The 13398-nt window shown below is 46.0% G+C and overlaps 1 protein-coding gene and 1 pseudogene across 1 annotated transcript in view; both read left to right on the plus strand.

Moving 5' to 3' along the window:
- The first annotated feature begins 216 nt into the window (after positions 1–216).
- On the plus strand, positions 217–5799 carry LOC112267593 (annotated as a pseudogene).
- Positions 5800–6331: 532 nt separating this feature from the next.
- The window catches only part of LOC112267080 (transcription elongation factor SPT6), a 31230-nt gene continuing 24163 nt past the window's right edge, over positions 6332–13398 (plus strand). The window contains exons 1-8 of the mRNA XM_024445143.2: positions 6332–6504; positions 7022–7088; positions 7240–7419; positions 7646–7716; positions 7897–8086; positions 8201–8285; positions 8542–8794; positions 12285–12386. Of these exons, the coding sequence (XP_024300911.1) occupies positions 7031–7088; positions 7240–7419; positions 7646–7716; positions 7897–8086; positions 8201–8285; positions 8542–8794; positions 12285–12386 (939 nt within the window). The 5' untranslated portion in view covers positions 6332–6504; positions 7022–7030. The remainder of the gene's footprint in view (positions 6505–7021; positions 7089–7239; positions 7420–7645; positions 7717–7896; positions 8087–8200; positions 8286–8541; positions 8795–12284; positions 12387–13398) is intronic.

Genomic DNA, 13398 nt, shown 5'->3' on the forward strand with positions numbered 1-13398 from the left:
ATGTCAACTCTGAAGTATTCTTTGCAAACTGCTTCATTATTTTAATGATGTGTTCCACAGTCCTCACAGTAGAATATGATCTTGTAGAAAACATTCTGTGTCAAATGAAGCACATTTGTGAATTACTCTCAAATGACTTCACCATGGTGTTTTAACCTATGGAACATTGTGCATGAAGTCCTCTTACCTCTTTATTTTAGAAACTGGCAGCAGTGTCAGAGCGCTGGGCACCCTTGTTGCGCTGGGCACCCTTGTTCCCTACAAATGTGACCTGTCAAAGGAAGGGAGATCGTTTCCATGTTCTCTGCCATCAAGACCCTTTATCATGAAGGGGATGTGTGCATCAGCAATGCTGGCCTGGCCCATCTAGAGTCACTGTTGAATGGCAAAATCGATGGCTGGAGGACAATGATTCATGTAGGTGCCATTGACAATGATCTCTGTGTTTATGTCAACTGCTGTCCATATTTCTACATTTGTTTATTTTAAATTTTAGTCATTTAGAAGATTTGACTTACAGTCAAGAAACAAGGGATGATTGTCTCTATTCTGTGTCATGCTCTCTGTCATTTAATAGCATTTGTTATTGATGTGTGTTTCAATCTCTGTGTTAATGTCACTATCCATATTAATAAAAAAGAAACACGGGATGGGTGACACATTCTGTGTCATGCACTCCATCAGTTAATATCACATTGATATTTAACCGATGTGAAAATCATACTGGACCCTATTCCACTATTCCAACTAAACTACTGAAAGAGCTGCTTTCTGTGTTTGGGCCTCCTATGTTGAACATAATAAAAGTCTCTCTATCCACCGGTTGTGTACCAAACTCACTAAAAGTGGCAGTAATAAAGCCTCACTTGAAAAAGCCAAACCTTGATCCAGAAAATATTTTTAAAACTATCGGCTATCCCATTCCTCTCAATTCTTTTTGCAAAAACTGTTGCGCAGAAACTCACTGCCTCCCTGAAGACAAACAATGTATACGAAACACTTCAGTCTGGTTTAGACCCCATCATAGCACTGAGACTGCACTTGTGAAGGTGGTAAATGACCTTTAAAATGGCATCAGACTGATGCTCTGCATCTGTCCTCGTGCTCCTAGACCGTAGTGCTGCTTTTGATACCATCGATCACCACATTCTTTTGGAGAGATTGGAAAAACCCAAATGGGTCTACACAGACAAGTTATGGCCTGGTTTAGATCTCATATGTTGGAAAGATATCAGTTTGTCTCTGTAGATGGTTTGTCCTCTCACAAATCAACTGTAAAGGTTGGTGTTTCTCAAGGCTCCGTTTTAGACCACTATTGCTTTCACTATATATTTGACCTCTTGGTGATGTCATTCAGAAACATAATGTTAACCTTCACTGCTATGCGGACTACACACAGCTGTATATTTCGATGAAACATGGTGAAGCTGCAAAATTGCCCTCCCTGGAAGCCTGTGTTTCAGACGGCGGCAAATGTTCTTCTTTTAAACTCGGACAAAACAGAGATGCTAGTTCTAGGTCCCAAGAAACAAAGAGATCTTCTGTTGAACATGACAATTAATCTTGATGGTTGTACAGTCGTCTCAAATAAAACTGTGAAGGACCTCGGCGTTACACTTTTGATGAACATATGAAGACTGTTTCAAGGACAGCTTTTTCCATCTATGTAATATTGCAAAAATCTGAAACTTTTTGTCCAAAAATGATGCAGAAAAATGTATCCATGCTTTTGTCACTTCCAGGTTAGACTACTGCAAAGCTCTACTTTCCGGCTACCCGGATAAAGCACTAAATAAACTTCAGTTAGAGCTAAACACGGCTGCTAGAAAAAGATGATCATATTACTCCAGTGTTAGACTTTCTACACTGGCTTCCTGTTAAGGCTAGGGCTGATTTCAAGGTTTTACTGCTAACCTACAAAGCATTGCATGGGCTTGCTCCTACCTATCTCTCCGATTTGGTCCTGCTGTAAAATCGTGGGCGTTTTGAGAATGACACAAATATTAATTTCTACAAAGTTTGCTGCTTCAGTGTCTTTAGATATTTTTTGTCAGAAGTTACTATGGAATACTGAAGTATAATTACAATCATTTCATAAGTGTCAAAGGCTTTTATTGACAATTACATGAAGTTGATGCAAAGAGTCAATATTTGCAGTGTTGAGCCTTCTTTTTCAAGACCTCTGCAATCCGCCCTGGCATGCTATCAATTCACTTCTGGGCCACATCCTGACTGATGGCAGCCCATTCTTGCATAATCAATGCTTGGAGTTTGTCAGAATTTGTGGCTTTTTGTCCACCTGACTCTTGAGGATTGACTTGTGGATTGACCACAAGTTCTCAATGGGATTAAGGTCTGGGGAGTTCCCTGGCCATGGACCCAAAATATCAATGTTGGGTTTCCCGAGCCACTTAGTTATCACTTTTGCCTTATGGCAAGGTGCTCCATCGTGCTGGAAAAGGCATTGTTCATCATCAAACTGTTCCCGGATGGTTGGGATTAGTTGCTCTCGGAGGATGTGTTGGTACCATTCTTAATTTATGGCTGTGTTCTTAGGCAAAATTGTGAGTGAGTCCACTCCCTTGGCTGAGAAACAACCCCACACATGAATGGTCTTAGGATGCTTTACTGTTGGCATGACACATGGTAGCGCTCACATTGTCTTTGCCGGACAAGCTTTTTTCAGGATGCCCCAAACAATAGGAAAGGGAATTCATCAGAGAAAATGACTTCCCCAGTCCTCAGCAGTCCAATCCCTGTACATTTGGCAGAATATCAGTCTGTCCCTGATGTTTTTCCTGGAGAGAAGTGGCTTCTTTGCTGCCCTTCTTGACCCCAGGCCATCCTCCAAAAGTCTTCGCCTCACTGTGCGTGCAGATGTACTCACACCTGCCTGCTGCCATTCCTGAGCAAGCTCTGTACTGGTGGTGCCCCGATCCCGCAGCTGAATCAACTTTAGGAGACGGTCCTGGCGCTTGCTGGACTTTCTTGGGCGCCCTGAAGCCTTCTTCACAACAATTGAACCGCTCTCCTTGAAGTTCTTGATGATCCGATAAATGGTTGATTTAGGTGCAATCTTACTGGCAGCAATATCCTTGCCTGTGAAGCCCTTTTTGTGCAAAGCAATGATGACGGCACGTGTTTCCTTGCAGGTACCGTGGTTGACAGAGGAAGAACAATGATTCCAAGCACCACCCTCCTTTTGAAGCTTCCACTCTGTTATTCGAACTCAATCAGCATGAAAGAGTGATCTCCAGCCTTGTCCTCGTCAAGACTTACACCTGTGTTAACGAGAGAATCACTGACATGATGTCAGCTGGCCCTTTTGTGTGCAGGGCTGAAATGCATTGGAAATGTTTTTGGGGGATTCAGTTCATTTGCATGGCAAAGAGGGACTTTGCAATTCATCTGATCACTCTTCATAACATTCTGGAGTATATGCAAATTGCCATCATACAAACTGAGGCAGCAGACTTTGTGAAAATACATTTTTGTGTCATTCTCAAAACTTTTGGCCACGACTGTTCATACCTACACATACTCTACGGTCACAAGACACAGGCCTCCTTACTGTCCCTAGAATTTCTAAGCAAACAGCTGGAGGCAGGGCTTTCTCCTATAGAGCTACATTTTTATGGAATGGTCTGCCTATCCATGTGAGAGACGCAGACTCGGTCTCAACCTTTAAGTCTTAATTGAAGACTCATCTCTTCAGCAGGTCCTATGATTGAGTGTAGTCTGGCCCAGGAGTGTGAAAAATAACAGAAAGGCACTGGAGCAACGAACCGCCCTTGATGTCTCTGCCTGGCTGGTTCCCCTCTCTCCACTGGGGTTCTCTGGCTCAAAACCTATTACAGGGGCTGAGTCACTGACTTACTGGTGCTCTTCCATGCTGTCCCTGGGAGGGGTGCGCCACTTGAGTGGGTTGAGTCATTGACATTATCTTCCTGTCCGGGATGAGGCCGCCCTTGGGTTCGTGCCATGGAGGAGATCTTCGTGGGTTATACTCAGCCTTGTCTCAGAATAGTAAGTTGGTGGTTGAAGATATCCCTCTTGTGGTGTGGGGGCTGTGCTTTGGCATGGTGGGTGGGTTATATCCTGACTGTTTGGCCCTGTCCGGGGGTATCGTCGGACAGGGCCACAGTGTCTCCCGACCTCTCCTGTCTCAGCCCCCAGTACTTATGCTGCAATACTTTATGTGTCGGGGGGCTAGGGTCAGTCTGTTACATCTGGAGTAGTTCTCCTGTCTTATCTGGTGTCCTGTATGAATTTAAGTATGCTCTCTCTAATTCTCTCTTTTTTTCCCTCCCTCTCTCGCTCTCTCTCTCTCCTTCTCTCTCTCTTTCTCTCTCTCTCTCTCTCATTCTCTCTCTCTCTCTCTCTCTCTCTCTCTCTCTCTCTCTGAGATCCTGAGTCCTAGGACCATGCCTCAGGACTACCTGGCCTGATGACTCCTTGCTGTCCACAGTCCACCTGGTCGTGCTACTGCTCCAGTTTCAACTGTTCTGCCTGCGGCTATGGAACCATGACCTGTTCACGGGACGTGCTACCTTGTCCCAGACCTGCTGTTTTCAACTCTCTAGAGACAGCAGGAGCGGTAGAGATACTCTGAATGATCGGCTATGAAAAGCCAACTGACATTTACTCCTGAGGTGCTGACCTGTTGCACCCTCTACAACCACTGTGATTATTATTATTATTTGACTGTGCTAGTCATCTATGAACATTTGAACATCTTGGCCATGTTCTTCCTAAGTTCCGGCCTTTCTAGGGAGTTTTTCCTAGCCACCGTGCTTCTACACCTGCATTGCTTGCTGTTTGGGGGTTTAGGCTGGGTTTCTGTACAGCACTTTGTATAAATGGCTAATGTAAGAAGGGCTATATAAATACATTTGATTGATTTATTTGATTGATTACATTGTCTATCTGCACACGAGAGGCATACCAGTCTAAGAGGGAGAGGAAGGTGGATGATGGACACATCATCAACATAAACAGCTGTGACTGCCCTGACAGAGGGGCAGAGGCAAGAGCTGCGAGGGGCTAAAACCCACATTCAAGCCACGGTAAGTTATTGATTCCTAGTGTTCTTATTAGAAATATATAATTCTATTGTAAATTAGATGATCAATCATTCATAACCACCCAGCACTGAATTGTGCTGATTTATCATACTGTGAGTACAATGCACCAACGGTACTCTACTGAATACAATAGTGTTCTATTATTGGCAACATTCCACAATAGCAGGTCATTGTGTCCTCATGACGGACCACATTGATGTTTAAAATCAACATATTTATCTAGCTATGTCACAATGTAATCGTTAGAGCCATCTAACACTAACCCAGTGGTTCTGTTTTCCTTTGGACAGTGTATATCTCCTGGAATGGTGGAAACAGAATATGTTTTCCGGCTTCACAGCCTCCATTCAGAGAAGGCTGCTGCTACCTACGACAGTATGAAGGTGAATAATAACAATAATAATGATATCTGTGCATACGATTGTTTTTGAATGTGTATGTTATAATTCTACTGCCTTCCTACAGTTTTTGGAAGCAGTGGACATTGCCAGTGCTGTAACTGATGTCTTAGGCACATCCCGCCACATGTTCACGTAAGTAGGACACTTGTCTAACTTATGTCTGTCTCAGTATTCTCTGCACATCACTTCCATCAATGTTTGAATGAACGTGGGAAAAGTTTACCATAATTTAACAAATTATAACTACTGTTCTCCCGTCTTTGCATATCTTGATTGTAGATGTTCAAATGCGACCTGTGGAGCAAGTGTCATAAAGCAGTCCTGCAGGAGGAATCTCATGCACCTCGATCATCTCAAAGAGGATTGAAAGTTGTCTTAAAGCTGTAGCATTGTGGAGGTTTTGAATTGTGATTTGGGGTCTGATTTGAAAATAAATATTTGCCATGAAAATTATTGTAGGCTATACTGCAGCCCCTTTACAATCTGATACTTGAGATTATGAGTTTAAATAAAGTACATTTTCTGTGACATTGTGGAACAACACTATTACAATTTTCCATCAGTATTTAGATATTTTTTTAATGAATGTGTTTAAAAAAAAGATTGGTTATATTTGAAGTGAATTTTGGGTTCGGAAGTTAATTGTATAATACAGTAAACACAAGGTCCAATTAAACTGAATAACATGTTCTAGGAAACATAAAAAATATTACAAAAAGAAGGCATTGAAAAGTAATGAAAAAACTAAATGTCTTATGTTGCATACCATAACACTAGAAAAAGAATACACGAAGTATAATGCAAGGATTGCACTCTTACAATCCAAGGAGAGCTATGTAAATCTGTGACGTACCTCGCTTTCGTAGAGTTTGAGGGATTTTTCTGTTCCAGTCTTGTAAATGTACTTGCGCCTTGCTAGCTAACACATTCTGGTCGTTGTGAAATGAATCTATTTTCCATATCCCGCTTTGCTAATCAGTCAACTTAAAAAGGAGCCAGTCCTGACTCCCATCACATAGGTATGTACCGATATGGGCAATGGGAGTCAGCCAGCTGTTTCTGACAATACAGCTGTATGATAGCAACAATAGATGTGGCTAGCTCGGTAGCCATCTCCTTCCATTGTTGTTATGCTAGCTAGCTATCTTGTTCTAGCTAAGAAGATTGCTACCTGCATCTCCATCCTGATATCCGTTGGATAGCTAAGGCTACCTTTGATTATTTTCAAAGTCATATGCATTTTTATCTTCGCTAGCTAGCTAAACCTAGCAATGTCCTCGCCCCCTGGCTATAGTAATGTGCTGCATCTTTCCCAGTCAGCCATAGCAGACAGAAGCGTTTTATCATCATAGTTTATTGTAGACTAATATTTAATTGTTTACAATAAGATTTTCTTATGACATAGCCATACTTTAAACATGTAAAATTATGGAATAATTTTGTCCTATGTCATGTCCCATAACATTATTTCCAAAGACTGTTCTTTGACACAAAACCAGCTAATGAAAATCCTGTTGTTTATTATCTCTTCAACAGCCCCTAAACATGGATTTCATCGAGAGCGAAGCAGAGGAGTCTGAGGAGGAATTTGGGAGTACAGCATGTGAATAATTTTGATTTTATTTCAAAGATGTCCCTTGACAGAGTTTATCCTCACAACTACTCTAAATAAGAACCATGGTAACAATGTGCAGGCTGCACACAATGTCATGTGTAATCTTACTTGATGTACAACTTCTTGATTTGTGACTTAGATGAGGAGGAGGAACGGGAGAATACCGAGGACCAAGATGAGGATGGAAACCTCAGTGGTCTGATTGATGATGGTGTGGATGAAAGGGAAGGAGAGGAAGAGGAGGAGAAGGAAGGGAAGAAAGATAAGGAAGGAGATAGTGACTCTGGGGAGGAAATTGGACACCATAAGAGGAAGAGAAGTAAGTGGTCATTCATAAATTGTTCCAATATTTATTCCTGTCTGGGCTGCACTGTGATTGCTTCCTAGCCACGTTGTAGGCTGTTTCTTCGGGCTTTGAATAAACTATAATGGTGTGAACTCTTTGATTCTATTTTGATATGTGACACCTAACAGTGTGCAGCAGAACCATGCATACAACAATAATCACCTTTGGTGTTTGAGTATCTTGTGTTTTCTGTCTACAGGCTTTGACGACCGCTTGGATGATGATGATATTGATCTCATTGAGGAGAATTTGGGAGTGAAAGTGAAAAGGGTAAGTATTTTGATGCCATTAATGACAAGCAAAATGCATTGGCATCATGGACATTGTATAGCACGCAGCTGAGGTCTCATGTCATGTCCCATAGTCCCACTCTCTAAAAATAGTATGTAAAAGGAGATAGACTAAAATGTTTTCCTGATACCTCTGCTCCTTCCTTATCCCCATAAACAGCAAAAGTTCCGTCGTTTGCGAGACATGTCGGACGATGAGGATGAGGAGGGAGATGATGACGTCAGGGAGGCCCATGAGAAGGACATGATAGCGGATGAGATCTTCATGGGGACGGGAGCGGATGAGGGCGAGGCATTGGATGTGCCTTTGCATCCCGGGGAGGATGAGCAGGAGGACGATGAAGAGTCTGGTATGAAACATTTGAGATACTTCATCTATAAACAGTGGAATTGTTTTGAGTTAGCAGATTTTTAAAAGCCATTTCAAAATCTTTGAGTCATAGCTATTTTAATTTTTTTCTCAGATATCGATGACTTTATTGTGGATGATGACGGACAGCCCTTGAAGAAACCCAAGTGGAGGAAGAAGCTGCCAGGATATACAGATGCGTAAGTGATTCTGACATTTAATTGAATCACTTAGATCTCAATTAGTAGCCTCTCCACCTCAAACAAAAGTATGAAGTCCTATCTGTGCAATAGAATTTGATATGTTAAGTGTGTCCCAAATGGCATTCTATTCCCCTATAGGCCCTGGTCAAATGTAGTGCACTATAAAGGGAATAGGATGCCATTTGGGATGGAATCATGTTTACCTTTACTCACCTGCAGTATTTAGTATTGAGCACCACTCCTTTTTTTACAGAGCACTTCAGGAGGCCCAGGAGATATTCGGAGGGGACTTTGACTTTGCCGAGTTTGACACTGAAGCCTATGAAGATGCAGAGGAGGAGGAGGATGCAGATGAAGAGTCATGGGACCGGCCCAAGAAGCAGACCAAGAAGAGGGTGGGCCGACGCAGTATCTTTGAGATCTATGAGCCCAGTGAGCTGGAGAGCAGTCACATGACGGACCAGGACAATGAGATCCGTTCCACTGACATGCCAGAGAGGTTCCAGGTGTGTATACTTCTATAGGATGCGTCCCAAATGGCACTCGGACCCATAGAGCTCTGGTCAAATGTAGGGCACTATAAAGGGAATAGGGTAACATTTGGAACACAGCCATAGTCATAGGGACATGTGAGCACCTGAAATTCACCTATAAGTGTTATGGGCTTGACTCTGTAGCCCATTGGTATTCAAACAATTTCTTCAGTCAGTATTTCTGGGGACCACATTCTTTTCACAATAATTTTGTGTGACCCCACACCACCCCAAATATAATAACACAACCTTAAAATCGGCACACTTTGATGTTCACATCAACAAATAACCTTCAATTCAAAACATTGTAATCTATTATCAAAATTTTAAAAAAATATATATATATATATAATTTAAAAAAATATATATATAGATATATAAGTACCAGTCAAAAGTTTGGACACTTACTCATTCAAGGTGTCACGGTTTTCTAGTGGTGATAAAGAGTCGGACCAAAATGCGGCGTGGTAAGTGTCCATGGTAAATCTTTAATAAAGAAAATACGGACACTGTATACAAAACAATAAACAAATGACAACCGTGAAGCTACAACATAGACAATCACCCACAAACAAACAGTGCAACCCAGGCTACCTAAGTATGATTCTCAATCAGAGACAACTAATGACACCTGCCTCTGATTGAGAACCATACTAGGCCGAAAACATAGAAATGCCCCAAAACATAGAAAAACAAACATAGACTGCCCACCCAACTCACGCCCTGACCATACTAAATAAATACAAAACAAAGGAAATAAAGGTCAGAACGTGACAGTACCCCCCCCCAAAGGTGCGGACTCCGGCCGCAAAACCTTGACCTATAGGGGAGGGTCTGGGTGGGCGTCTGTCCGCGGTGGCGGCTCTGGCGCAGGACGCGGACCCCACTTCACCATTGTCTTAGTCCGCCTTATTGTCCGCCTCCGTGGCTTTCTCACCATGGCCACCCCTCTCAATGACCCCACTGGACAGAGGGGCAGAAGCTCTGGACAGAGGGGCAGAAGCTCTGGACAGAGGGGCAGAAGCTCTGGACAGAGGGGCAGAAGCTCTGGACAGAGGGGCAGAACCTCTGGACAGAGGGGCTCTGGCGCCTCTGGGCTGACGGGCTCTGGCGCCTCAGATTCCGGCAGCGGCGCCGGACAGGCGGGAGACTCCGGCAGCAGCGCCGGACAGGCGGGAGGCTCCGGACAGGCGGGAGGCTCCGGCAGCAGCGCCGGACAGGCGGGAGGCTCCGGACAGGCGGGAGGCTCCGGCAGCGGCGCCGGACAGGCGGGAGGCTCCGGCAGCGGCGCCGGACAGGCGGGAGGCTCCGGCAGCGGCGCCGGACAGGCGGGAGGCTCCGGCAGCGGCGCCGGACAGGCGGGAGGCTCCGGACAGGCGGGAGGCTCCGGCAGCGGCGCCGGACAGGCGGGAGGCTCCGGCAGCGGCGCCGGACAGGCGGGAGGCTCCGGACAGGCGGGAGGCTCCGGCAGCGTCGCCGGACAGGCGGGAGGCTCCGGCAGCGGCGCCGGACAGGCGGGAGGCTCCGGCAGCAGCGCCGGACAGGCGGGAGGCTCCGGCAGCAGCGCCGGACAGGCGGGAGGCTCCGGCAGCGGCGCCGGACAGGCGGGAGGCTCCGGACAGGCGGGAGGCTCCGGCAGCGGCGCCGGACAGGCGGGAGGCTCCGGCAGCGGCGCCGGACAGGCGGGAGGCTCCGGACAGGCGGGAGGCTCCGGCAGCAGCGCCGGACAGGCGGGAGGCTCCGGCAGCAGCGCCGGACAGGCGGGAGACTCCGGCAGCAGCGCCCGGACAGGCGGGAGACTCCGGCAGCAGCGCCGGACAGACAGGACCACCTGCAGGGAGGAGACAGAGAGACAGCCTGGTGCGTGGGGCTGCCACAGGAACCACCAGGCTGGGGAGACCCTCAGGAGGCTTGGTGTTAGGAGGCACCTGAAGGACCGGGCTGTGGGGGAGCACTGGAGCTCTGGTGCGCAACCTTGGCACCACTTCCCCAGGCTGGACAACTACTCTAGCCCGGACCCTCCAGAGTGCAGGCACAGGTTGAACCGGGCTGTGGGTAAGCACGGGAGATCTAGTGCTTACTACACGCACCTCTCCCTTAGGCTCCACTCCCACATTTGCCCGGCACGAGCGGAGTGCAGGCAGAGGACGCACTGCACCCTCCCAGCGCCCCGGAGACACAGCACGCAGAGCCGGCGCAGGATAACCTGGACCAAAACTGCGTACCGGCGACCAGACCCGCTGAGCAGGCACCATACGCCCTGGCTCAATGCCCACACTCGCATGGCACTTTCGGGGGCTGCCCTATAGCGCACCGGGCTATGGGCACGCACTGGCGACACCGTGCGCTTAACCGCATAACACGGTGCCTGACCAGTAATGCGCTGCTTATCATAAGCACGAGGAGTGAGCTCAGGTCTGCTACCTGGCTTAGTACCACACCTCGTCTGCCCCCCAAAAAAAAAATTTGGGGCTGCCTCTCGTACCTGTCGCACTGCCGTGCTGGCTTCGCCAACCTCATCCTCCTGTAACCCTCCTTGCACTGCTCCATTGAATCCCAGGCGGGTTCCGGCACTCTCCCTGGGTCGACCGCCCACCTGTCTATCTCCTCCCAAGTTGTGTAGTCCTGTGATGCCGGCAGCTGTTGTTGCTGCTGCTGCTGCTGTCGTCGCTGCTGTTTACCACGCCGCTTGGTCCGTTGGTGGTGGGTGATTCTGTCACGGTTTTCTAGTGGTGATAAAGAGTCGGACCAAAATGCGGCGTGGTAAGTGTCCATGGTAAATCTTTAATAAAGAAAATACGGACACTGTATACAAAACAATAAACAAATGACAACCGTGAAGCTACAACATAGACAATCACCCACAAACAAACAGTGCAACCCAGGCTACCTAAGTATGATTCTCAATCAGAGACAACTAATGACACCTGCCTCTGATTGAGAACCATACTAGGCCGAAAACATAGAAATGCCCCAAAACATAGAAAAACAAACATAGACTGCCCACCCAACTCACGCCCTGACCATACTAAATAAATACAAAACAAAGGAAATAAAGGTCAGAACGTGACACAAGGGTTTATTTAAATGTTTACTAAGAGTGTGCAAAGCTGTAATCAAGGCAAAGGGTGGCTACTTTGAAGAATCAACTATGCAGTATATTTTGATTTGTTTAACACTTTTATGTTTACTACATGATTCCATTTGTGTTATTTCATAGTTTAGATGTCTTCACTGTTATTCTACAATGTAGAAAATAGTAAAAATAAAGAAAAATCCTTGACTAAGTAGGTGTGTCCAAACTTTTGACTGGTGCTGTACTTATTTCATTTTTTGGGTCTACCTCACTCTAGTTCCCCCACGACCCCGACTTTGAATACCACTTACTTTGAATAACATTGACTTTGAATACCACTGCTGTAGCCCATACCCTTTTCTATGTGTGTGGTCTTGTTGTTTTTAGTTGCGCTCCACTTGTGTGAAGCCTGCAGAGGATGATGAGTTGGAACAGGAGGCTGAGTGGATCTATAGGAATGCCTTCTCTACTCTCACCATCTCCATGCAGGTACTGGAGTGAGGATATTTTAGCTGGGTCTCATAAGACAATTAGTTCAAGCTGATGCTACAGTCTACAGTGCATTCGGAAAGTATTCAGACCCCTTAACTTTTTTCACATTTTTGTTACTTTTATAGACCTATTTCTAAAATTGATTAAATTGGTTTAAATTGGTACTCAGTACTTTGTTGAATCACCTTTGGCATCGATTGCAGGCTCGACTCTTCTTGGGTATGAGGCCACAAGCTTGGCACACCTGTATTTGGGGAGTTTCTCCCATTCTTCTCTGCAGATCCTCTCAATCTCTGTCAGGCTGGATGTGGAGCGTTGCTGCACAGCTATTTTCAGGTCTCTCCAGAGATGTTAGATCAGGTTCAAGTCCGGGCTCTGGCTGGGCCACTCAAGGACATTCAGAGACTTGTCCCGAAGCCACTACTGCGTTGTCCTGTTGGAAAGTGCATCTTAACCCCAGTCTGAGGTCCTGAGCGCTCTGGAGCAGGTTTTCATCAAGGATGTCTCTGTACTTTGCTCCATTCATCTTACCCTCGATCCTGACTAGTCTCCCAGTCCCCTGCCGCTGAAAAACATCCCCATAGCATGATGATGCCACCACCATGCTTCACTGTGAGGATGGTATTAGACAGGTGATGAGCAGTGCCTGGTTTCCTCCAGATTTTACACTTTGAATTCAGGCCAAAGAGTTCAATCTTGGTTTCATCAGACCAGAGAATCTTGTTTTTCATGGTCTGAGTCCTTTAGATGCTTTTTGGCAAACTCCAAGCGGGCTGTCATGTGCCTTTTACTGAGGAGTGGCTTCCGTCTGGACATTCTACGATAAAGGCCTGATTAGTGGAGTGCTGCAGCGATGGTTAACCTTCTGGCAGGTTCTCCCATCTCCACAGAGGAACTAGAGCTCTGTCAGAGCTCGGGGCTCTTCTCCCCCGATTGCTGAGTTTAGCCGGGCAGCCAGCTTTAAGAAGAGTCTTGGATGTTCCAAACGTCTTCCATTTAAGAATGATGG

The sequence above is a fragment of the Oncorhynchus tshawytscha genome, linkage group LG14 (genome assembly GCF_018296145.1).
Source record: "Oncorhynchus tshawytscha isolate Ot180627B linkage group LG14, Otsh_v2.0, whole genome shotgun sequence".
Lineage (NCBI taxonomy): Eukaryota > Metazoa > Chordata > Actinopteri > Salmoniformes > Salmonidae > Oncorhynchus > Oncorhynchus tshawytscha.